The 23,355-nt window shown below is 61.4% G+C and overlaps 11 protein-coding genes across 11 annotated transcripts; 4 read left to right on the top strand and 7 right to left on the bottom strand.

Annotated features, from left to right (window-relative positions):
• Positions 1-1,079: 1,079 nt before the first annotated feature.
• On the bottom strand, positions 1,080-1,387 carry VTJ83DRAFT_4480 (uncharacterized protein; the record flags this gene model as incomplete). Its single annotated transcript, XM_071010974.1, has 2 exons — positions 1,080-1,213; positions 1,267-1,387. 2 exons carry the CDS (start codon positions 1,385-1,387, stop codon positions 1,080-1,082), a joined length of 255 nt encoding a protein of 84 aa, XP_070865930.1.
• An 804-nt stretch (positions 1,388-2,191) lies between these two features.
• On the top strand, positions 2,192-2,710 carry VTJ83DRAFT_4479 (uncharacterized protein; the record flags this gene model as incomplete). Its single annotated transcript, XM_071010972.1, has 2 exons — positions 2,192-2,325; positions 2,476-2,710. The coding sequence occupies 2 exons, from the start codon at positions 2,192-2,194 to the stop codon at positions 2,708-2,710; spliced, it is 369 nt and encodes a 122-aa protein (XP_070865929.1).
• Positions 2,711-3,412: 702 nt separating this feature from the next.
• Positions 3,413-4,932, bottom strand: VTJ83DRAFT_4478 (uncharacterized protein; the record flags this gene model as incomplete). The annotated part of the gene is made up of 2 exons (XM_071010971.1): positions 3,413-4,411; positions 4,495-4,932. 2 exons carry the CDS (start codon positions 4,930-4,932, stop codon positions 3,413-3,415), a joined length of 1,437 nt encoding a protein of 478 aa, XP_070865928.1.
• A 268-nt stretch (positions 4,933-5,200) lies between these two features.
• On the top strand, positions 5,201-6,967 carry VTJ83DRAFT_4477 (uncharacterized protein; the record flags this gene model as incomplete). The annotated part of the gene is made up of 4 exons (XM_071010970.1): positions 5,201-5,461; positions 5,515-5,960; positions 6,019-6,597; positions 6,721-6,967. 4 exons carry the CDS (start codon positions 5,201-5,203, stop codon positions 6,965-6,967), a joined length of 1,533 nt encoding a protein of 510 aa, XP_070865927.1.
• Positions 6,968-7,289: 322 nt separating this feature from the next.
• On the bottom strand, positions 7,290-9,482 carry VTJ83DRAFT_4476 (uncharacterized protein; the record flags this gene model as incomplete). The annotated part of the gene is made up of 1 exon (XM_071010969.1): positions 7,290-9,482. The coding sequence occupies one exon, from the start codon at positions 9,480-9,482 to the stop codon at positions 7,290-7,292; it is 2,193 nt and encodes a 730-aa protein (XP_070865926.1).
• Positions 9,483-11,765: 2,283 nt separating this feature from the next.
• VTJ83DRAFT_4475 (uncharacterized protein) lies at positions 11,766-13,148 on the bottom strand (the record flags this gene model as incomplete). Its single annotated transcript, XM_071010968.1, has 1 exon — positions 11,766-13,148. The coding sequence occupies one exon, from the start codon at positions 13,146-13,148 to the stop codon at positions 11,766-11,768; it is 1,383 nt and encodes a 460-aa protein (XP_070865925.1).
• A 1,265-nt stretch (positions 13,149-14,413) lies between these two features.
• On the top strand, positions 14,414-15,598 carry VTJ83DRAFT_4474 (uncharacterized protein; the record flags this gene model as incomplete). Its single annotated transcript, XM_071010967.1, has 1 exon — positions 14,414-15,598. One exon carries the CDS (start codon positions 14,414-14,416, stop codon positions 15,596-15,598), a length of 1,185 nt encoding a protein of 394 aa, XP_070865924.1.
• A 463-nt stretch (positions 15,599-16,061) lies between these two features.
• On the bottom strand, positions 16,062-16,470 carry VTJ83DRAFT_4473 (uncharacterized protein; the record flags this gene model as incomplete). The annotated part of the gene is made up of 2 exons (XM_071010966.1): positions 16,062-16,086; positions 16,244-16,470. The coding sequence occupies 2 exons, from the start codon at positions 16,468-16,470 to the stop codon at positions 16,062-16,064; spliced, it is 252 nt and encodes an 83-aa protein (XP_070865923.1).
• Positions 16,471-17,322: 852 nt separating this feature from the next.
• Positions 17,323-18,003, top strand: VTJ83DRAFT_4472 (uncharacterized protein; the record flags this gene model as incomplete). The annotated part of the gene is made up of 1 exon (XM_071010965.1): positions 17,323-18,003. The coding sequence occupies one exon, from the start codon at positions 17,323-17,325 to the stop codon at positions 18,001-18,003; it is 681 nt and encodes a 226-aa protein (XP_070865922.1).
• A 262-nt stretch (positions 18,004-18,265) lies between these two features.
• VTJ83DRAFT_4471 (uncharacterized protein) lies at positions 18,266-19,404 on the bottom strand (the record flags this gene model as incomplete). Its single annotated transcript, XM_071010964.1, has 3 exons — positions 18,266-18,655; positions 18,802-19,288; positions 19,382-19,404. 3 exons carry the CDS (start codon positions 19,402-19,404, stop codon positions 18,266-18,268), a joined length of 900 nt encoding a protein of 299 aa, XP_070865921.1.
• Positions 19,405-20,538: 1,134 nt separating this feature from the next.
• On the bottom strand, positions 20,539-22,969 carry VTJ83DRAFT_4470 (uncharacterized protein; the record flags this gene model as incomplete). Its single annotated transcript, XM_071010963.1, has 6 exons — positions 20,539-21,090; positions 21,153-22,156; positions 22,220-22,500; positions 22,558-22,688; positions 22,748-22,874; positions 22,947-22,969. 6 exons carry the CDS (start codon positions 22,967-22,969, stop codon positions 20,539-20,541), a joined length of 2,118 nt encoding a protein of 705 aa, XP_070865920.1.
• Positions 22,970-23,355: the final 386 nt, after the last annotated feature.

The following is a 23,355-nucleotide window of genomic DNA, read 5'->3' as shown; positions in this document are numbered from 1 at the left end:
TTTTCCTTTTTTTCCTTTCTTTTTAGCATGCTAAGCCAACTATTCGGCGAGGCCAAACCATTTGTCATCGAGCAGCGTACTCTCCTTTGGGATATTATTTGTCTAGTTTATAAGTTATCTTAGTTGAGATTGCAAATCCCAACAAGTTTTGTTTGATAATACTCTCTGGTGCTTGAAGTGATATTGAATCTATGTTGGTGTTGAATCTGTTCCCTCGAAGTTATTTCCAGGATCTGGACGGACATCCATGAATAGGTGCGGACTTGTGCGTGGCGAGCCCCTGTTTATCTCAGCCGCTCTGGCAACGAGTAGCTTCGAGGACGAAGACAACCTCCGCTTACGTGCAATGCGTGATGATTCAGGCATATGCCGAGGGGGTCGTCGCTCCTGGGGTGGTTGGCCAAGCTACCACCTAAAACAATCAAGCATCGAAAGAGGTCGGCGCTTTATTCATCACTCTTGTTCCTCGAAGCGCAGTCATCAAACTGCCTAGCGATGAATTCCATGTGGAGACTTCTCGCGTGATCAGTGCCTCAAGGCATTCGTCGAAGTTGAAGTTATCCTGAGCTCAACAACAAGCCCAACCGTTTGCCAAAGGGTTGGAGTTCTTAGCAGAGCAAGGATCCATCATCCAAGGCCCGGGAACTAAAAGCTAGATCCCCTGGGACTGGGATTCAACCGTTTTCTTGTACAAGGCCCATGCTTAGAGGGGATTGCTGCATGCAAGCATCACTGTCTTGTCCCTTGTCTCGAGAATCCTTGAAAGCTTGACCACGCCCGGAGGTTTGTGGTTGGAACCAACAGAAATACCGAGACTGCCAATGCTGCGTTAACGTAAACCATGTCGAATGTTGACCCGACACTGCCGCTGGCCTTGGCTGACGGGAGCGACGGGGCCCTGCCCGAATGCCAAGATTGGGAGATTTCCCATTTGTCATAACTATGTACTAGTACTGTGTATTCTTCCCACACGCTCATGGACAACGCACGCACACAAACATTGCTGCCAACCCTTGCGATACCCAAACGAACGTCGCCCCTTCGGGTGTACACAGTAGAATGATGCTCTCCTTGTTATATTATGGGGTGCGGGAATTTCCGTTGCCCCTTGACGTTTCTGTTTCCCTACGTACAGCAGCCCAAACAACATCCAGCTGTTGCGCGGGTCGAGATGCGACCTCGCTTCTCGGCCGTCGGACGATGTCCTGAGGGCCTGGCGTGACATCAGCCACCGTGGCAGCATGCTGGGAGAGAGGGGGGGCATACTGTGCAGGACTCCATACCCCCGTCTTGCTGACAGTTCCAAAGTCGGATGGGCTGCAATGCCCTGTCGTCGATCGGTACCGTATGTACTATGTATGATGTATGAGCGTTGACAGGATTCCATCTCCGAAAGGGGAATTCCGGTTTTCTCCCTTGGGGGCTGGTCAACAAACACGAATCGGCTCCCTGACACAAAGTCGACATCTTCATTCATTTGCAGATCTTCAGAGGCCGTCGCTTGGGCTGACCAGCGCGATCACCAGGCCGATCTCCAAGGCCCCTGACACGGCCGCCCACCCCCACCCCCCCCCCCCCAAGACGCCATCCCGCGTGTCAGCAGCCACTCACAGCGCAGAGCCGGGGTAACAGTCCGGGGAAGCGGAGCCTCCCGCCCAGCAGGACCCTTTTCCCTCGGCTATTCCCCCGCCCTGCCGGGCTCGAGGACGCTTGGAACCGCCCGGGAAATGAGCCAAACCACACCACAGTGGGCCGCCCATCATACCACATGCCGAAACGCCCGGCTTGGGCGGGCGAGCCTGGTTGCTCGCGGGGGCGGGGACAAGTTTCTCCTGAGGCTGTTAGGACAGCTTGTTCGGTCGTCTTCGACCTGGGTGCCGGTTTAAATCTGTCGGATCCCCGTCCGTCCATCTTAAAACTGACACATCCTTAAAGCCTCGAGCTTCCAGCCTGGACCCCTACCTTGCCTACCATTTCCTTCCCTTTTACGCCATTACCGCACAGCCAAGCTTCTTGTTGTCAAGACAGGGACGCAGCAGGATCACCACCACCACCACCGGCTCACCCCGCTGCTCTCGCAACCTACCCAAGTAGACACCTCATCCATCCTTCCCTTGGCCCCTCGCACCACTCCGAGCCGACCTCACCTGTCACCTCTTGAACCTCAACTGCCGCCCGCACCGCTGCAGCCATGACTCTGACGCTCCCCGCCATGTCCCGCCGCCCAACCACCGCTCGCCTCATCAGCACATCGGCGCGCGTCTACCCGCCCTACCTCCTTCAGCTCCACACGGCCTCGCGCAAGACAGGCAGGACGCTCAAGTGGTGAGCAGCTCTCTACCTCTTTTTCGTCCTTCTCCCCCTCCTCCTCTTCCTCGTCCTCCTCCTCCTCCTCCGCCGCCGCCACCACCACCACCACCATTGTCTCTGGCATCTCCAAACGCTAATATCTCCTTCCCTCCCCACCACCATCAGGCTGCCGCCTCTTGCCGCCGCCGCAGTGACAGCCGGCTACGCCGCCACCACGGCTTACCGCAGCCTGAGCGACGAGGCTCAGCACCACCACCACCAACAACAACAACACCATCACCACATGGATGCCAGCCTCCACGAAGCGGAGGCGCTGGCCGACGCGTACGGCGACCGGGGGAGCCTGGAGGAGCTGGAGCGGGCCATCTCGCTGTACGAGGCGCAGAGGGGGAGGCGGTGACGGCGTTGTCGTGCATGGTATGATCTGTGATCATGTATGCCCCTTTTTTTTTTTTTTTTTCCTTTTTGTACCTGTGATCATTTCTTTTGCTTGCTCTCTCTCTCTCGGGGTCACTTTGGATGGAGGGATTGAGGGGGTTGCATGATATCCTGGCGTTGGGGGCTGATTGGGCCGGCTGCATCTTGTTTTTTTGTTTTTTTTTTTTTTTCTCTCTTTCGGGGTACTTGAGCATACAAAAAACAAACCGCTCGTTTGGTTTCCTAACCGCATGCCAATACGAACTACTGGCAATGGGTGCATCAGGATGGTTGGCTTCGGCGGGATACACCCTCAACTGTGTCCTGCTTGTCTTTCTCGAGCCGTCGGGATGGACGGAACGGTCGCATGTGATGGAGTGGAGCAATGGCTCGCTTGGCTCTCAACCTTTCTCGGTCCTCGGCTCAGGCTCAGGGGTTTTGATGTTGCAACCAGGGCCAAAAGGTATGTACTGTGGTATGCTAGCATCGCGGGAACGGCATTGTGAGCAACACACTCCACGTATTCCACGTCGTGTAGAGGCGAAGAAGGAAGCAGGCCTGGGAACTCGGTCCATTTGCCATTACGAAAGTATGGTGGTGACGTAAGGTATGGTATACCATGTAGCTATGGTATGTGCTCGTTGGTTCGTTGCCCTGCTTGGACCTGAGCAGGCAGTCCAGCTAGTTACCCCCGAAGCGCCTTTCTTTTCGGTTTCGCCCCGGCAGCAATCTCCTCTTCCTCGCTCTCCCACTCCCCTTCGTCTTCCATCTGGGCATTGACCTGCTCCTCAGCATCGCCGGCCAGGCCTTCGCTATCAAACTCGTCCGAGTACAGATCGCTGTCCGACAGGTCATCATCGACATCCATCCTATCCCCATCCTCGTCGCCATCGCCGCTTTTCCCACCGCCGGCGGCCTTCCTGGCTTCCTGCTTGGCCTTCTTCTTCTTCTCCACGTTCTCCTTTTGCTGCTTCTTCCTCGCCTCCTTCTCCTTCCTGCGCTTCTCCCACCGGGCCTCCAGCTCCTTGATCTCCTCGGGCGTCTTGTGCACGTACTCGTGCCACATGACCTTGCCGGCGCACAAGCCCTCCTCGACCTTGGTCATGCGCAGGCGCATCCGCGGGCCCAGCTCCACCAGCTTCACGGCGCGTCGCTCAACGTTGTCGTGGGCACCCGCGCCCCCTTCGTCGTCGTCGTCGTCCTGATCCGGGGCCGCCGCCTTGGGCTTGCCGCTGTGCACCTTGCGGGTGGCCGTCTCCAGGACCTCGACCTCGGCGTCCGTGTCGGGCTCGCTGCCGCTCGTGCCGTCCGTCATGTACCCCTGGCCGTCCTCGCCGCCGATCATGAACTCGGAGATGTCGCGCAGCTTGCCCAGGTTGGGGAGCCCGCCCTTGCCGTTCTTGGACTTGATCAGCTTCTCGGCGGCGTTGAGCCGGCGCAGCGGCCGGGACAGGCCGACGGGCTTGGTTGTGATGGCGTAGTGCCGAAAGTTGAGGATGAAGGTTCCGTCGTCGGACTGCTCGCGGTTCAGAAGCAAGACGCGCCGGATGGACTTGAGAGGGGTGGTCTGCGGGTTGATGGGCGGGAAGAGGGACTGGAAGGCCGTGGTAGTGAGCGACTCGAGATGGCGGGGCACTTTGGAGCTGGCGTCGGCATTGGAGCTGGTGAAGTTGTTCATGACGAGCTGGGGAGGGGGGTGCGCGGTCAGCAGGTGATCCAGCCCCGAAGAAGACAAGACAAGGTGGTCGGTTGGTCGTTGGTGCTTACCAGAGGAGGGGTGATGAACTCCTTTCCGCCGCCCTTGGGCCGCCTCTGCGCCTTTTTTACGTCTTTGGCCAGCGAATACCTCTCGACGCGGAAGTGGAACGTCGGACCCCTCGGAGCAATGGCGAGGCGCAGGTTCGTGTTGCCGGAGGAAGACCGCGAGAAGAGGAGGAGGTGGGTGACGCCGAGCGGGCCGCACATGGTGACGTAGTCGCGCAGCCTGTTGGCCTTGCGCTCCTTCAGCCGGGACGCCGTGCCGGGCTCCATGACGCGCCGGACATCGGTGGCGAGCTGGCTGATGCTGGTGCCGACCTCGCTGGCGCCTATCCGGATCACCATGCTCTTGGGATCCTTGGGGTTGGCGTGGCCATTGACGGCGGCCGGGTTGGCGGGGGCGTTGGCGCCCACATGGGTCCTCTTTTTCCTGCGTTGCTTGGCCATGGTGGGTGTTGGCGACTTGGTGTGATGCTGCGCCTGGCGGTTGTTGTTGGGGGAGACGGAGACGGAGAGCAGCCTCAAACCAACGGAAACCGAACCTGCCATGGCAAACCGAGACGAACCTGGTCCCGCAAAAATTTCGGTGGGTCCTCGCCTTATCGTGCATGCCCCACATCCCGATAAGCCATAATTTTGGGAACCTTCCCGCTTGCTTGCTCTCTCCTGCGTCCAAGTTCCCATCTCCAAAACCACCAGAGCACCAACAGCAAACATGGGGTCCACGGAGAAGGGTGCCGCCGCGTCGGCAAAACGCAGGAAGCTAGCCCACGCCGACGGAGGTGCAAACAAGTCCTCGGCGCCGGCGGCCAAGAGCGATTCCAACACCGATGGCAAGACCGAAACCGAGCCTCAGCCAACGCCCGAGCCGAAGAAGGCGTCTCCTCCGCCCAGCTCCGCCGATGAGTCTGCGGCGCCCGAGAACACGTCGGGCCAGGGGAATGGAAACGCGGTCCAAAAGACCTTCCGAGATTTGGTGCGTGGCATCGCCGGCGTCAAGAGAACCATGGTGGCTAACCGTTCCCCCAGGGCATCGTTGACTCCCTCTGCGATGCTTGCGACCGGCTTGGCTACAAGAGGCCGACGCCGATCCAGGCCGAGGCCATTCCGCTGGCCCTGCAGAACCGCGACATCATCGGCATCGCAGAGACGGGTAGCGGCAAGACGGCCGCCTTCGCCCTTCCGATCCTGCAGGCTCTGCTCGACAAGCCCCAGCCTCTCTTCGCCCTCGTCCTGGCCCCGACCCGCGAGCTGGCGGCCCAGATCGCCCAGTCCTTTGAGGCGCTCGGGTCGCTCATCTCTCTCCGCTGCGCCCTGATCCTGGGCGGCTTGGACATGGTCCAGCAGGCCATCGCTCTGGGCAAGAAGCCCCACGTGGTGGTCGCGACGCCGGGCCGTCTCCTGGACCACCTGGAAAAGACCAAGGGGTTCAGCCTGCGCAACCTCAAGTACCTCGTCATGGACGAGGCTGACCGGTGCGTTTTGTTTTTCATTTCCTGGTTTCCGAGCCCCCGGCTAACGGCCCTCGCTCAGCCTTCTCGACATGGACTTCGGCCCCATCCTCGAAAAGATCCTCAAGTTCCTCCCCCGCGAGCGACGAACCTTCCTCTTCTCGGCCACCATGTCCAGCAAGGTCGAGAGCCTGCAGCGCGCCAGCTTGCGCGACCCGCTCAAGGTCAGCATCTCGTCGTCCAAGTACCAGACGGTCTCGACGCTGGTCCAAAACTACATCTTCATCCCGCACATGCACAAGGACACGTACCTCATCTACCTGTGCAACGAGTTCGCCGGCCAGACCATCATCATCTTCACCCGCACCGTGCTCGAGACGCAGCGCGTCGCCATCCTGCTCCGCACCTTGGGCATGGGCGCCATCCCGCTGCACGGCGGGCTGTCGCAGTCGGCTCGTCTCGGCGCCCTCAACAAGTTCCGCGCGGGGTCCCGCGACATCCTGGTGGCTACCGACGTCGCCGCTCGCGGTCTGGATATCCCCAACGTCGACTGCGTTCTCAACTTTGACCTGCCCGGCGACTCCAAGACGTACGTTCACCGCGTCGGCCGTACCGCGCGTGCCGGCAAGTCGGGCCATGCCATCAGCTTTGTCACTCAATAGTACGTTTTTTTTTTTTTTTTTTTTTTTTTTTTTTTTTTTTTTTTTTTTTTTTTTTTTTTTTTTAGCTCTTGACCCCTTTGTGGTATTTTGCACGACCCGTCTCTCTAACCTAGAACCAACAGCGACCTGGAAATCTGGCTGCGCATCGAAGCCGCCCTCGGCACCAAGCTCGGCGAGTACGCGCTGGAGAAGGACGAGGTCATGGTGTTCAGGCCGCGCGTGGAGGAGGCGCAGAGGCACGCCAAGAACGAGATGAAGCAGCTGCTCGAGGATCGCGGCAAGAAGGGGTCGGTGCTGAAGGGAGGGAAAGGCAGGAAGCGGGCCGCGCCCGGGTCGAGCCGTGACGACATGGATGTCGAGGAGGGTTAAAAAGAAGATAAAAAAAGAGAGAAAGGGGGTTAATAAGCCGAGAGAGCGTGTGTACAAAGTGTCGACCCATGGCATTGACGGATCATGGAAGGAGTTGGAGGCGAAAAGGCGTACGTCGGAGGGGATATATCCTCTATTACTTTTTTTTGCATAGCGCCGTTTATCAATGTGAGCTAGGTAGCATCCAAGAGGACGAAGAAAAGAAAAGAAAAAAAACAACGTCTCTCTAGGTACGCACACCGACCGCACTCTTTCGCCGGGTCCGTCACGTTGTATTATTATCATCTTCCCTCTTCCCCTTCCTCCGAGCCCGGCGCGGTCCCTAGGCTCCTCCCCCTTCGCTCAAGACCCTCGTCCAGTCAAACTTTCTCCATCGCTTCTTGAAACCCTCGACCCTCTCATCCGACCTCGTCCACCTCCCCTGCCGCTTGATGACATCGGGCTCGGCATCCACCATGCCGCCGATCACCTCCCTCGCGAAGAGATCGCCCCGGGGCCACTTGTCCGGGTTCTCGACGACGTGGCCCAGGCCGCCGTCCAGGTCGAACCAGACGTGGAAGTAGGGCATCTCCTTGGCCAGGCTCCGGCGGAACGCCATGCGGCCCATGCCGTCGCGGGCGGCGCGGGACGTGTCGATGACCTTGCGGTGCTGCGACCACTCCTCGTCGGCGCTGAGCATGGCCTCGCGGAAGAAGGCCGGGGCCGTGGCGCCGAGCTCGTAGGGGATGGGCACCGCGACGAGGGCCGCGTGGCGGCGGCGGCGCGGGTGGGCGGCGTTTTCGTAAAAGAGCACGTCGCGCCCTTGCTCGTGGTACAGGCGCGTCAGGGACTTCATGAAGTTGCGCATCTCCTCCCACTCGTCGTCGTCGCACTCGAGCAGGTTGGCGCGGTGGCCGAGCGGGACGATGACGGCGCCGCCCTCGGCGCCCGTCAGCTCGGGCGCCGGCGGCAGGGTCAGGTAGGTGCGGGTGGCCAGCGCGACGACGGGCGCGACGGGCTGGTCCTGGGGCGGCGCGCGGTCCTCGTGGTAGCACAGCGGGCAGGCGTCGAGCGCGCGCGATATCTTTTGGTACTCGGCCACGGCCGCGTTCTTGAGCGACGCGTCCGACTTGTGCAGCCGCCGGGCGAGCTTCTCGGCGTTCTCGTCCAGGTACTCGAGGTCGTTCTCGAACCTTGCGTCCTTGGCGATGCGCTCGGCCAGGCGCTGCCCCTCGCCGCCCGCCTGCCCCCGCGTGCGGCGCTCCTCGCGGAGCATGTCCTCGACCGACATGTCGTCGTTGGCCTCGACCTGGCCGCGCTCGACGCCGCGCTTGGTGGCGACGGCCTTGACCTCGCCGCGCGCGCCGGCCAGCATGCGGCTGTGCGAGGCGTCGAGGACGATCGCCTTGGCCGAGGCGGACCCCGTGGCGAAGGCGGCCGCGGCGGCGTTGTACTCGGCCTCGAGCTTGGGGACGTCGGGCGCGTTGCGGAGCTTGGCGCGCATGAGCTGGGCGCGGAGGCGGTTGAGCGCGGATTGGTCCATGGGAGGGGCGGGCTGGATCGGGTCCTGCATGACGACGCCCTGCTCGAGCGGAGGGGAGGGGCTGGCGGAGCGCCGCGGCCGCGCCTTGGCCAGGCGCTCGGCGTAGAGGTCGCCCGTCGGCTGTTCCTTGCCGATGTAGCCCTCGCCGTACACGGCGCGCCGGTCCAGCTCCATCTTTTCCTCCCGGGCCTCGTCAAACTCGCGCAGGCTGCCGAACCGCTCCTCGGCAACCTCGTCGACGGGGCGGCCCGTCTGCTCGGCCAAGGCGTAGACGGCCTTGAGCTTGGTCATCCTCCACTGCGACCCCTCGTCTCCAAACTTGTAAGTTGCCTTGCGCGGTGCCGCGGATCCCTCCTGCTCGGCATCGCCGGCAGGCCCCCGGGCAAGGCTTTGGTTCAGCTCCCGCTTGTGCAGCACCCGCTGGGGTTCCTCCCGCACGGGAGAAGGGCTCTTCCGCTTGGTGCCTCGGTGGACATAGTCGATGTCCAGGGCCGAAGGCGCCGTCATCCACGAATCGCGGACCAGGGGCGTCGCGCCGGGAGGCGTCTTTTCCTCGTCGGGCAGGGGAAGGTCGAGCTTGGGATCGGTCGGCTTGAGGTCCTTGAGGTCCTTGGTCGGCCGCCTTTCGCGCTCCCGCGAGCGGTTCCGTTCCCGGGAGCGTTCCCGGGAGCGTTCCCGGGAGCGTTCCTTGGACCTGTGCCTGTGCCGGTGCCGACGCTCGGCATCGTTGTCCTCGTCGCGGGCGTGGTGACGTGAGCGCTTGTGGCGGTGGCCGTCATGGTCGTCTCTCCTCCTCCGGTCATCGCGGTCGCGGCTGCGTTCCCGATGCCGATGTCTGTCGCGCTCGGACGATCTGTCGCGATGGTGGTGATGATGATCATGATGATGGTGATGACGGTGCTTTCGCTCGCGCCGTTCTTCCTTTTCCGCGGCGCGTTCCCTCTCGGCCCTTTCGGCGGCCAGCGCCTTTTCGAACTCCTCGAGGCTGGACATTGTTGCTTGGGTCCTGCGGTTGGAAAACCAGTTGCCAAGACGAGAGACACGATCCCGTCGGCTGTTTTGGATTGAAAAGACCAAAAGTGACGTCTTGTTGTCGGATTGTGGGGCCGGAGACAGGACAGGGGTCGTACGTTACCGTCGTGGTGTAATGGTGGTATGTAATGTATGTACCATCGTATAGTACATAGAGCGCAGAGTATTCATGCGCATGGCCCGGACTTGAGGCATCCACACATCTGCCTCTTCATCTTGTCAAGACATTATGCCTTGTTCCGTTCATGAAACGGCTGCCGATAAGAGTTCTTCCCTACCCACACAAACAGGCCACCCAAATGTGGTGAAGGGTTGCAAGACGCAGCATCTTGGATTGCGGTGTAAGGTCCAGTAACTATTACCTCCCCGCCTTGGAAGCCGACTCCAACATCCGCACAGTCCGGCGTACTGTGCCTGACCTCGCACCATCCAAGGTCCATGCATCCCTCCCTCAACACTACGATGCTGCCAATTGGTCATCCGAACGCATAGCTACTTGTCGATCAAAGCACAGCCCGGTCGATGGTCGACCCAGTTCCGTGGGAGAGGTCGATAAAATTTCCCTCGTCTTCTTCTCCGGTCCCCCGTTGCGTAGGACGGGACTCTCAATGGCTCCCGCGTCAACGCTAGGACGGTCCGGAGCCCTTCCCGAGAGGTACCATCTACTACGTCGGGTATAAGTACCTCAGGTCCCCACCGGTGGGTAGCAGGTACCTTCGTTTCCTTGCCCTCGTGGTCCTTTGATACTTGGTGTGCCTTTGGTGGGTAGGTCCCTACATACATGGGCATAGGAACCCATCAAGGCGGCAGGAAATGCAAGCCAACAAAACCCAAGGGCGATACAATGCTCGCACGTGTGCCGGCAGACAGACAATGAATGGAGCCTTCCAAATACTTCTTTGTTGCCCTTCGTATCCACCTCTGCAAATGAATGTCCAATTTTAGATGTTTCGTTTCAAAGCGTTCCCCTTGGACGTCGTGCAAGTGCCGAGCACCTCCATCCGCAGCAAGGAGGAGGCAAGGCAGAACACGCCCGCGGGAGGTTCTGCAATGGTACCGCAGCATAGCCGGGGGGAGGAGGGGCGGGGGGGAGGGGGATACATCCTGATGATAACTATCATTTGCAGATCTCAACCCTCAGGTCTCGGTATCTTGTTTTCTTCTTGTCTGCGCAGTGCTCTTGTCTTGGAATGAGGCAACCCGCCGTGTACTGCATAATACACAGAGTCAGGCCGGCCTCCACCTCCGTAGGGCTGAGAGGCTCCACCACTTCCGAAAGCGGGCCATGCTTGGTCATGGTCATGGCCGAGAACATCGGAAGTTGGAGTGCCCGAGCTGTTGGGAACCAAGGACAAAGCACAGCAGAACCCCGGCAGATCCGTCCGCGCCACCGCCATCGAGCGACTTGCTGTGCTGTGCTGTGCCGGCGGCCCCTCGTTCCCGTCCTGAAGCTGGTGTCCAGTGGCAACCGACAACGCTGTATCCTGCGTCCTGCACGGCTTACATACATGGCTATGTAGGCACCTCAGGTGCCTGGACCTGTAGTGAAGAAGGTGGGCGGACGCCTGATGTAGGAGTGCAGAATGCAGCCGCTGATTCAGCACCCTGTTTTTCCTGTCCAATGCACGACGATCAACCCAGTCCCTTCAGCGTGCGCAGCGGAGGGTCCGTCTTCTCCCTTAGATGCTTACACCCGCCGCCGTACGTGTACACCAGGTGTCACAAACCCAATGGGCTTCGATGAAGTCGACACCGCGCGATAGGTCGTCGTGTCCGCGTCATCCGTGTGCCGCTGTGTGCTGCGGGACCCGGACCCGTGGATCGATTGGCCTGTTTTTCTGGCCGCCCTGCACCGAACCGGCCGCGTGCGTCTACTTGTGCCGGAGACGTCAGAGAGGCTGTACGACGCCCGGGAGGCGGCTGGATTTCCAAGAGAGGAGGCACGCCATGCGCGCCATGGGATGTCCAGTGATGGCCCAAGTATTTGCTTTCTTTTTCTTGTTGTTGATCTTTTAGGATCAAATGCTGTCGAGGTAGGCCCATAGAACCGTGTGCATTCCAAGCGCCACCAACACCTGCAGCATCGTTTTTACTGCTCGATGAGATATCCAATGCCTCCCTCCCCCCCCCCCCCCCAAAAAAAAAAAAAAAAAAAAAAAGTGACTCCCAGGGTATATACATCATAAAATCCACCATTCAATCTCGTCCTATGCCACAGCGTTATCGATACATTTCAATGTTTGATTAGGAATACCGATGCATAAGCTGGCCGTGCCCATACGGGGGTTGTCGCCCTGCCGGCGGCGGCGACAGCGGCGGTATCTTTGGGTAGTCGCCCGGCCTGAAAGGCACGTACTGCACCGGCATGTCGCCCTGGTTATGTTCTTCGCTTGTCTCGCGGTGCGGCGGCAGCGGCTGTGCCCCAGAACACTTGCCCTCTTGAGCCGTCGCGGAGCTGCCCGACACCGGCCGTGAACCTGGCGGTGTCATCCACTGGCCGACCGGAACCGACGCATTCGCGCTAGCGCTGCCGTGCTGTTGGTGCTGCTGCTGTTGTTGTTGTGGTTGTTGTTGGTGCTGTTGCAGCCTGTGTTGTCGTGGATGATAAGGATCCTGCTGAGGGTCGACGGGGGATTCCCGGAGGCTACCATGGCGCGTCGGAGGTAGCCTACCGGGTTGCATGCTGGCAGGGGCATGGTAGAAATCGCCGGGCATTTCCACGGGCGGCTGGGCGGGTGGTGAAACTGGAGGGGCCACGACGGGCTCCATCGCCGGGAGTTCCTGCGGCTGCGCCAGGGGGCTCGGAAGGGGGAGGCCCGGCGAAGTCTTTGGGATCGAGCTGTCCTGGGATCCCGAGGTGCTTGGCCGGTAGGGGTAGCCGTGGGTCGAGTAGACCCGGGGGATCTGGTAAGGCGTCGGAGGAGAGCCCAGGGGTGGCGAGCCCAGGGGCGGCGAGCCGCTGACGGACGCCGAGTAGCGCAGGCTCGTCGGGGAGGGGAGAGGCGAGCGGAACGGATGGCTGCGGTCGGCGGGGTTGATGGTCTTGAGCTTCCCGTCTTCGATCATGGCCTGCAGCACGCCCGCGTCGAGCAGCTCGGCCTTCTTGATGATGCGCCGGACCATCTCGCCGCCTGCCTTCTTGAGCTGCGATTTGACGAATCCCATGACGGTCACGTTGCAGCGGACCTCAATGTCCTCCCTGAGGTAGAGGCCGTCGGCGGGCACGCCGAGGGAGCGCAGGCCGATCTCGGGAACCTCGGGCGGCTCGACGCCGGGCTGGTTGCCGCCGACCGTGTACTTGTGGCGCAGGTCGACGTGCATGGGGGCGTAGATGTGCGTCTGAAGGCCCCATGGCATGTCATGGAAGCAGCCGTTGAATTTGATGGTGGACTGACCCATGCGTCCGATGCCCGGGACGAACTGGATCTGCTCCGTGATCTCGTACCACGTCGAGTAGTACTCGTCGGTTTCGGCATGGCTCGGGGCCGGGATGGGGTGGTGTTCAATGACGAGGGGGTTCACGGCGATGACCTCGGAGTGCGAGTGCAGAAGGTCAATGGCCAGCTGCCTCGGGATGAAGCCCGGAATGGGCGTGATGACGGTGAAGGTGTCCTTCTTCCGCAACATGGCAGATGGCTCGATGCCGAGCTGCTTTGACTGTCGGTGCGTTTCAAGTCAGGATGGATGAGAATCGGGCCAGGTCGCAACTCTGCGCCTCGAGCGAAGCGTCCAGTTCGGATCCAAGAGACGACGGTGGTGCGGCGAAACAGCAAGGAGCAGCATGCGTCATATGGATAGGTAACAAAGATGGCGGCCTTGGGAGGGGACAAGGGGGGGGGGGGTTGGGTCTGGTCTTTATTCAAGTTCTAAGCGGCGCAGTTTTTTTGGGGGGGAGGGGGGCTTTCTTGTTCTGCCGCGAAACTGTTGGCTCGCTCGATCGGTACGGCCACCTGCTGCGCACACAGTAAATAGCGCTGCATGGCCAAGGACGGGAAACAAGATATATTCGGCTCTCATGGCCCGGGGGCAGCTTTTGCCCGGGGGTCCTGAGATGACGTGAGCCAGGACAGCAAGCAGCCATTTCGAGGGAAGATCCATGCTGACAGAGTCGCCTAGAGCAAGCCACACGGGCAGCCAAAAAGCTGCAGATGAGGCAGAGCTTCTAAGAAGGCTGTTTGGTTCGGGATTGACATGTTCTGGCTGGAGCTGGCGCAATGCCAGAAGGAGAAGATGGTTGCCAGAAAAGAGAGGACTGGGACCGGGAGGCGATGCAACGGCCTCGAATTCAGGAGGACGGGATGTATTGCTCCAAGTACCTAGATATGAGTAGATAGCTACTTGGTACCTAGGTACACAGTGGGCAGGTAGGTAGGTAGGTACCTACCTGTACCTGGGACATTTAATTAGAGGCAGTTCAGTACTCTGTACCTTTGGTCACTGACTTCCACACCTACCTGCTTGAGACGGGATTCTTCAGGCCAAGCGAGGAAACTCCCTGTAGCAAGGTAGTAACTGGAGACCAGCGCACGCCCCGCCTCCTCGTGCGCAAAGGCGGGATCTGCACCGTGGGAGCAGAGGAAAGCGATCGCTAGGCGTAATTATAGTAATGTTTCCGTCATTACAACGAGCCATGACGTTAGATATGGTACCTTACCTTACGCGGACCATCCATGCCACCCCACCACCCCGCCATCTTGATGCATTTGGTTCGACAACTTCTTTGCCCGCCGCTTCGTTGAGAAACGTGCCTCTTCAAGACCTTTCCGCTTCCTTGACGTTCTTGATCTCTCACCGAGCACCGTTCGTCGGATCGCAGTCGACCGTCACGTCTAAACCCCCCTCCCGCCAACAGCCGCTTTCGTTTTTCTCTTCCCCGTCATCAGGCATCAACGATGGCTTCCGCCGCGGAAACCTCGGCGGGCCCGCAAGGGCAAGCTGAGAAGCCCGTCGTCATCGTCACCGTCGGCATGGCAGGGTCCGGAAAGACGACCTTTATGCAGCGCCTCAACGCCCACCTCTTCCAGAACCAAGAGCCGCGCTACGTTGTGAACCTCGACCCGGCCGTCGCCAAGCTTCCCTTCCAGTGCAACCTCGACATTCGCGACTCTGTCAACTACAAAAAGGTCATGGAGGAGCACCGGCTGGGCCCCAACGGCGCCATCATGACGTCGCTCAACCTCTTCACGACCAAGGTGGACCAGGTGCTCAACATTCTCGAGAAGCGCGCGGTGCCCGACCCGGAGAACCCGTCGCGCAAGCCCGTCAAGACCATCCTCGTCGACACGCCCGGCCAGATCGAGGTGTTTGTGTGGTCCGCGAGCGGCACCATCCTGCTCGACTCGCTCGCCTCGTCCTTCCCGACCGTCATCGCCTACATTGTCGACACGACGCGCGCCTGCTCCACGTCCACCTTTATGAGCAACATGCTCTACGCCTGCAGCATCCTGTACAAGACGAAGCTCCCCATGGTGGTCGTCTTCAACAAGACCGACATCCAGGACGCCGGGTTCGCCAAGGAGTGGATGACCGACTACGAGGCGTTCCGCGAGGCCCTGGACGGGGACGAGAACAAGAACGCGTTCGGCGGCCAGGACGGCGGCAGCGGGTACATGGCCAGCCTGCTCAACAGCATGAGCCTGATGCTCGAGGAGTTTTACAGCCACCTCAAGATGGTCAGCGTCAGCTCGGTCAAGGGCACGGGCATCGACGACTTCCTGGAGGCCGTCCGGGAGAAGGTGGACGAGTTCAACGCCGTGTACCAGCCCGAGCTGGACCGCCGGCGCGCGGAGCGCGAGGAGATCAAGAAGAAGCAGCGCGAAAAGGAGCTCGAAAAGATGATGCGGGACATGTCGATGGGCGGGCTGACGGCGGGCGCGCCCGAGGAGAACAAGTCGGACGAAGAGGAGCAAGACGAGCCCGCCCCCGCCGACGACGACAGCGACGACGACGAAGACGACGAAAACGACCGCGAGGGCTTGCAGGCGAGGTACGCGGCGTCGCTGCTGGGCAAGGATTCGGTGACGGAGGAGGCGAGCTTTGCAAAGTATCTGCATTCGCAGCGGAATGCGTCGCAGTAGCAGGCAGATGCGAGCGGGAGAGGCGGTGTCGATGGGACCTGGGCGAGCACAACCACGGGAGCATGAAAGTTTGGCGTTTGGACATGATACCACCATAATCATCATCATCATCATCATCATGGGTTCACAGGGCTCGGGTTATCACGCAAGGGAAGCACGAGAAAAAAAAAAAAAAAAGACAGAGATTCGAATGCAAGGTAGTGGTGCGTCTTTATTAATCGTGCATCATGCATTGTTGTATTCATGTTTCCATAGTCCCCCCCAAAAAAAGAAAAACGCCAGCCATCCTGAATCATCGAGTCTTGTCTTGATAGGACCTGATACCTCCCGTCATCTACCCGAACCCTGAGTTGCCCCGAGCACCCATCCTCGACGAGACGACCCAAACGCCCGAGGGATATCGTTTGTTGAAGCGTTTGCCATCTTCAACTCTCCACTCTGCTTTCCTGGCAGCCCCCGCCCCCTACCGCGCTTCGAACTGCACCATCCTGGAAGGGAAGCCAACGTCAGCACCATCCATTGCCTCGATCGCTTGCACAAGACCGGGGCAGACAGGCCCGCCCGCCCCGCGGCGCGCGCCGCAGCACGGCAGCACGGCAAGCGTTGCGAGCCCATCGCCCCGACGAGACGCGCCGGCAAGCCTACCTCTTGGTCCGCTCCTTGTACAGCACCCTGGCGCCGCACTTTTGGCAGCGGATCGGCGTGTCGCGCTCCAGAGGGACGCGCACCGCGCAGTCGCCGCAGATGTAGTAGATGACGCCGCCGCCGCTCTCGCCCGAGAAGTCGCGCTGGCCCGCGTTGAAGGAGCCGCCGCCGATGGCGGGCGAGTTGCCGGAGCCGGTGTTGGGGACCTGGTACTCCTCGCGGGACATGGTGGGCTTGCGTGTGAGACGGAGGGATCGATCGGGGGGGAGAAGGAGGGGGGGTTAGGTAGGTGGGAGCCGGCGAGGGTGTTTGGCTGAGAGGATGAGGAAGAGGATGGCGAATGGCGGATGGCGGATGGCGGATGACGGCGGCGGCGGGGGTTGGAGGAGGCGGGATGGTCCGGGTGTCGGTTGACGATGCGGAGGGGATGTTGACGGGGGGAGGCTGAAGATGGCTTTGTTCGGCCTGCGAGGACTGCGTCAAGGTTGAGTGGGGCCGAAGATGGCAGAAATTTTGGCGGGATCAGACGGCAGAAAGTCTGGGCGGTGAAGCCCTGCTCCCGTCATGAGTACCGACATACGCCAAGCAGACCAAGCAGGCCAAGCAGGCCAAGCAGGCCCCAGCCAAGCATTCGCGAACGCTGAGTCGTCCACGAGTCCCGGCCTGCAACAGCGCCCAAAAGACCCAGGCCCGGCACCTGGAGCATGGACCGAGGCAGGGGCACACCTTCTCGGCACGCAGTAATTAGTGTCGCAATCGGTTTTCCGGGGGGGTTGCAAGCGGGTTTCCAGGTTCCGGGCAGGTCGTCGGCCCAATAAATTGATCCATACATGCCATCTACACTGTACATGTGTATCTACCGGTAGTTACCTCTCCCGTGCTCCAGGTTGTGTGGGAGGGCAACTCGAACCGGACCGCATATTCCTACTACTACGACGACGACGATTACTACTACTACTACTACTACCACCATCAGAAAGGCCGGCCTGGTTCGTCCGTCGTCAAGCGTGGTGGTCCTCTGAAGCCCAAGCCACCTTGTTCCAGCCTGTCAATCAACTTCACCACCTATTCGTATCGACATGTCGCCCAAACCCTCCTCTCCAGCCTCCTCCCGGGTCCCTCTCCCTTGTTCCGACTTTGACCCGGGGCAGCCATCCTCCTCGTCTTCCTCCAACGCATCCTCCTCATCACCCACCAACACCACCGACACCGTCCCCGACTGTCCCTTCTGCCACATCGCTTCCACGTACCCTCCCTATGACCCGTCCAACCCACCGCCCTCCACCTCCCCCCTCCTCTCGTCCGAGGCCACCTTTCCCCAGCCCGCCACCTTCATGATCCTCTCCACCCCTCTGCTCATCGGCTTCCTTGACATCATGCCCCTCTCGCAGGGCCACATCCTGCTCTGCCCCCGCGCCCACCGGCCCAAGCTGACCGACGTCCGGCCCGCCGAGGCCGCCGAGCTCGGCCGCTACCTGCGCGTGCTCTCGGCCGCCGTCGCCAAGGCCACGGGCGTGCCCGACTGGAACGTGGTGCAGAACAACGGGGCCGCGGCGGCCCAGGTGGTGCCGCACATGCATTTCCACGTGATCCCGCGGCCGGAGCTGAGGGACAAGAAGAGCGAGCGGTTCACGAGCACCATGTTTGGGCGGGGCCAGAGGGACGAGCTGGACGACGACGAGGGGTTGGAGCTGGCGGAGAAGATCCGGAGGGCGGTGGCCGAGGTGGCGAGGGGGGATGCCGAGGGGCCGAAGCTGTAGGGCGGGAGAGGGTGCCTCGACTCAAGCACCGCAGGATGGATGTCCACGGGGATGTTGCTGCTGGCCAAGGGGGGATTGTAATGTACGTGTGCGGGATCGTTGGGATGGGGTCGACGTAGAGGATGCCGGCCGGCAACGGGTGCGTTGGACCTCGCTCCCTCGAGCATGATGTCTGTCTGTCCGCCCTTGTCTTGCTCTTTTTTTGCTAAACTAGGTCCCTTTAGGTACTATCGATGCCGCAGGCCCAGCCCGCGCACGATGCTCACTCGTCATCGCCGAAAAAGACCTTCACCGGCAGCCACCCGTCCCCGCAAATCTTGAACCGGTCCTGGATGGCATCGATCTTGGCCACCTCCTCCTCGGTCAAGCTCCAGCCGTCCAGGTCAAAGTTCGCCTCGATGCGCTGCGGCGTCACGCTCTTCGGCAGCACGCTCCACCCCTTCTGCAGCCCCCACGCCAGCAGCACCTGCTGGATGCTGCGGTTCTTGTCCTTGGCAATGGCCGCCAGGGTCGGGTTCGTGTTGAGCAGCGACCCGCTGCTCCCGAGCGGCGAGTATCCGGAGCAATGGATGCCCTTCTCGCGGCAGTAGGCGACGAGCTTCGGCGACGGGTTCGCCGGGTGCAGCTCGATCTGGTTGACCGCGGGCACGATCTTGTTTTCACCGCCCACCAACGGCCGGTCAGCAACCGCTTCCGACAAAGCCGACCCCAAACCGCCGCAACCCGCATCCGCGGTCAACCAAAACGGAGGGAGGGAGGGACGGACGGACGGACAGACGGACGGACGGAGGAACGTACCTTGCAGCTCGGATCGCTCAACAACCTCTCGAGGTTCTTAATACCAAAGTTGCTCACCCCGATGGTCTTGACCTTGCCCGTGCCCACCAGCTTTTGCATCTCGCGCCACGTGTCCACAAAGTCCCAATCCTCGTAGTGCTGCTTGCCCCCGGACCCGGGCACCGTGCTCGACGGCCAGTGCACGAGGTACAGATCGACGTGCTCGAGCCCCAGGTTCTCGAGCGACCTGTCGAGGGCCTCGCCCACGCGCTTGTGCCACGCGTTGTCGAGCTTGGTGGTGACCCAGATCTGGTCCCGCGGGACGCCGCTCCGGCGGATCCCCTCGCCCACCTCGCGCTCGTTGCCGTACGCAAAGGCCGTGTCGATGTGCCGGTAGCCGGCCTGCAGGGCCGCGGCGACGGCCGCGGCCACGTCGCCGGGCGAGGACTGCCAGGTGCCGAGGCCGATGGCGGGGATCTCGTGGCCCGTGTTGAGAGGGAAGGTTTTGCTGCACGCGAGGGAAGGAAGGGGAAGGTATTGGTGATTTGTTCATGGTGGTGGAGGAAGAGGAGGAGGAGGAGGAGGAGGAGGCGCAACTTACGTGGTGTTCTTCATCTCGGCCATGGTGACAATGGGCCACTTCGATGCAAGAGAAGTCCAGGTACCTAGGTATGTTTGGATCGGGGATCTAGTCTGCCGTAACTTGGGTGCGCCGAGTCCTGGATGCCGGAATGGTGAAATAGAAACCGGAGCTCCATGGAATTTTACCAAGCCGCTAGAGAGTCGGAGCGGGAAACGCACCGTCGTTTATGTACCCCATCTCGGTCATCCAAACAAACACCACCAAGCCGATCCATGACGCTATCTCGGGCCTCCACCCCACCCACCACACGGCGCTTCTTCAGCCATTAACGGAAACCCTCAAGAGGTTGACCCCTTGCAGGCCCGAAGCCCACAGTGATCCACCCCCCCCCCCCCCCCCCCTCGGGCGGGGGAGGTTTCTGCACAAGCGGTGTCATGCCCGCCGCGTGTCTGCGTGTGCCGCACCTTGGCCCTCCTCCTCGCTCTATGCATGCTTCATCGCCATGCCGGGCAAGGGAGATCGCCAATCGCGGGGGGTCTTTGGCGGGGGGAGGGGTTCGGCCGCTGGACCCCTCCCACCCTCGTGGGCTCGGAGGAGTGTGATCCGAGACCCGATTGCTGCGGAACGAGCTGAAGAGGCCGCATTTTGGGAGACATGGAAACATGGGGGCGGGATCTCAAAGTAATACCGTGCAGGCTCCAATCTGACCAAGATTTGTGAACGGCTTCCGGGGAAAATAAACATCGACATTCAGGTCGTGGCGGTGAAGGGGGCGGGTGGTCTTTTGTCGTTGGGTTCTCCAGCATGTTGATGGTGGATGCCATGAACATGTTTCGTTCCTTGGGCAAAATCCAGTAACTATTACCTAGTGAAGCAGATAGGGATTTGATGGTATGGATTGGAGCTCGACGGTGAACCAAACAACATGTCCCACGCCCTGCTGGTATCAATGCGGTCCTGGTCCAGGCTCGTCAACAACTGCGCTTTTTGGCTCCATTGAACCCCACCGCCCCCAACATCGGTCTACGACATCCAAAGAAACGTAGGAATCATCGGCTCGGCTCGGTTCTGGTGGGCTCTTGCTCCAGAGTTCAAGCCTGCTCGGCGGCTCAGAACCGAACCTGTGCTCTCGTACCCCATCCGACCCTGCACCGGGGAGCCCACCGCCGGCCCCGCTAGCCTTCCGTCCCGCTGCTCCTAAACGTCGCACACAGCGCCGCGTAATGGTGCGTCAGGTCCAGCACGCTCTGCGGCAGGTTCGTCGCCTGGATGATGCTCCGGATCTTGACGGCGCCCTCGTCCTCGATGAGCATCCGGACCGTGTGCAGCAGCTCGGGCGAGAACTCGCTGTACCACCGGTACTGCCACGTCACCAGGCGGATCGTGGCGGCGACCGTGTCGCGGGTGTTGCCCTTGGTCTTCTCAAACACCTTGAGGATGCCCGCGAGCGCCTTGGGGCTGAAGCGCTGCGCGAGGCAGGCGCGGTACGCCTCGACGGCCTCGTCGACGTGCTGCAGGCGCTCGGCCAGCGAGCCGAGAATCTCCCACTCCTCGGCCGACTTTTTGTACTGGATGCTCTGCGCCCGGTACTGCGCCATCTGCGTGCGCCAGATGGTGTAGACGCGCAGATCCTCGTAGAGGACCATGAACAGGCTGTCGAGCCAGCGCTCGCAGAGGCGCTTGTTGTTGAGGCGCGAGAAGTGGTCTTCCTTGGAGTTTGTGTTTTGCTGCGATGGTCAGAAGGCGGACGGAGCTCGCGTAGAAGAGAGGGAAAAGAAGCAAGGCTTACCCCTTCCTCGTTTTGCTTCACCATCTCGGGGTCCACGGCGCTGGACGGCCGCTCGATGTGCCCGGCGGCGGCGCTGTGGGCGTCGAGGGTCTGCGACCCCGGCTCGGCGTTGCTCGCCGTCTCGTGGTCGCCGCCGTCCTGGTCCTCCTCCTCGTCTCCGCTCTCCGACGTCGTGCCGTTCGGGGCGGGGTCGGGCGTGCCGCGAAGGGCGTCGGTGCTCGCGTTGCGCTTCTTGGGGTACTGGGAGGCCTCCTGCTTCTCGCGGTACTCGTCCTCCATGACGAACACGTTGCTCCGGATCTTGAGCAGCTGGTCCCAGCCGATCTTGGCCGTCATCTCGGTCAGGATGTTGTAGGCGTGCTTGAAGGTGCCCCGGTACGAGGCGGCGCGCAGGTTCAGCAGGCTCGGGTCGACCTGCTCCGAGTAGCGCGCCTCGGGCTCGCTGTCGATCTCGTCTAACCTGGTCTCGGGGAGGGTCGGCAGGTGGATGTCCCTGGGCTCCGGCATCACGGGCGTGTCCTTGTCCTGGTACGTGAACATGGGACACGAGTTGAGCGTCGTCAGGGCGTTCTCCCAGTCCTCCATGGCCACGTACACCTCGGCCAGCCGCGCCCAGGTGCTAAACTCGCTCGGGGCGGCGATGGTGCTCCGGTCGGCGCAGCCCAGGGCCATGCGCAGCCGCTCCTCCTTCTGGGCGGGCGTCGCCGCGGTCGCCGCCTTCTTGAGCAGGAACTCGGCCTGCGTGTCCAGCATGACGTAGTCCATGGGCGACTGCTTCAAGGCCTCGTGGAGGACGCGTATCCCCTGGACCTCCTCGTTGCCCATAAAGAGCACCTTGGCCAGCAGGGAGGCGACCTCGACGTTTTGCTGGCGCAGCTTGGTGAACAGGTTGATGCCCGATGCGTAGCGGCCCGTGGTGTGGAAGTACTTGAGCAGGCCGGCGGTCAAGTGGTTGGAGACGAGGTTGGGAACCTGCACGACCGAGTCGGAGCCGAGCTGCCAACCTGGGAGGGGGGGTCAGCGAGGGGGCCATCGACGCTGCGCGGGCAAGGAAGGAGGACCCTTACCCCGGAAGAAGAGGTGCTCGGCCGCGCTCAGGAAGCGGTGTTCGGTCTCGGTGTTGGTCACGGGGTTGAAGCGCCTCACGCCCACGATCCTGCGGATGGTGTCGCCGGTGCCGTCGTCGGCGTACGAGTAGGCGCGCAACACGCTGCAGAGATAGGTCTCGAGCCAGAGCTCGTCGGTGGCCTGGCGCTTCTCGCCGCGCTCGTCGACGCAGTAGCTCTCGACGGACCCCGGGAAGGGGGCGTGGACGCGCATGTCGACCCGGGAAAAGGCATTGTAGCAGCTGGCGGCGGGGTCAATCGTCCGCACCGAGTCCGTGGGAAAGTTGGTGCCAAGTTACCAGTATGTGCCCTCGAGGGTTTTGGAGGTGGCCGACGAGCCGAACTCTCGGTAGGCGAGGGTGTTGATGTAGGCGGCGAGGCTCGCCGAGGACGAGGCATCCACGCCGGTGACGTGGTGATAGACACCTGCCTGGGCGCCGAGGGTCAGCCAACGCACGTGGGCAAGAGGGAGCGACGAGGATCACGGACCGGCTTCCCGCCGCTCTTGAGGGGCTGCTTCACGAGGTGCACCAGGTCGGGAGGGCCGAGCTCGCGCAGCGACACCAGCGACTCGGTGCGGGCGTCAATGGCCTCGTGGAGCACCTCCTCCGTGACCCTGGGGCGGAACAATCCACGTCAGTCGAAGGGCTCCGGGCGAGCACCGCAGGGGATCGGAAAGGGGACGGACTCTGGCACGGCGGGCGCAACCATGGCGGGCGCGGGACGACGATGACGAGAGCGGCGTTGACGAGGCGGAGGGGACGAAACGGGAGAGGTTGGGTCGGTCTTTGGGAGGTTGACGGATCATGCACGGGAGGGGAGGGGTATATAACTCAGGTCGACGGCGGATGGACGATGGAGGATCAAGAGATCAAGAGCAACGCATGGGGATGGTTGCATACACCGAGCTGTGTCTCGACGTCGATGTGCTTGGCGATACGTAGTCGCAAGCTGGTTTGGGGGGGGGGGGGGGGGTAAGGTGTCTTGAACCGAGAGTAGCTCAGGTGACGGGTACGATGGATGTAGGTGGGTTGGGAATGCAGCCCGGACGCCCTGGGGGGAGCTTGTTGCCAAGATTGCGGTTGGCGGGTGCCATT

Source organism: Remersonia thermophila, chromosome 4 (genome assembly GCF_042764415.1).
Source record: "Remersonia thermophila strain ATCC 22073 chromosome 4, whole genome shotgun sequence".
Lineage (NCBI taxonomy): Eukaryota > Fungi > Ascomycota > Sordariomycetes > Sordariales > Chaetomiaceae > Remersonia > Remersonia thermophila.
This window is presented reverse-complemented; position numbering and strand designations above follow the sequence as displayed.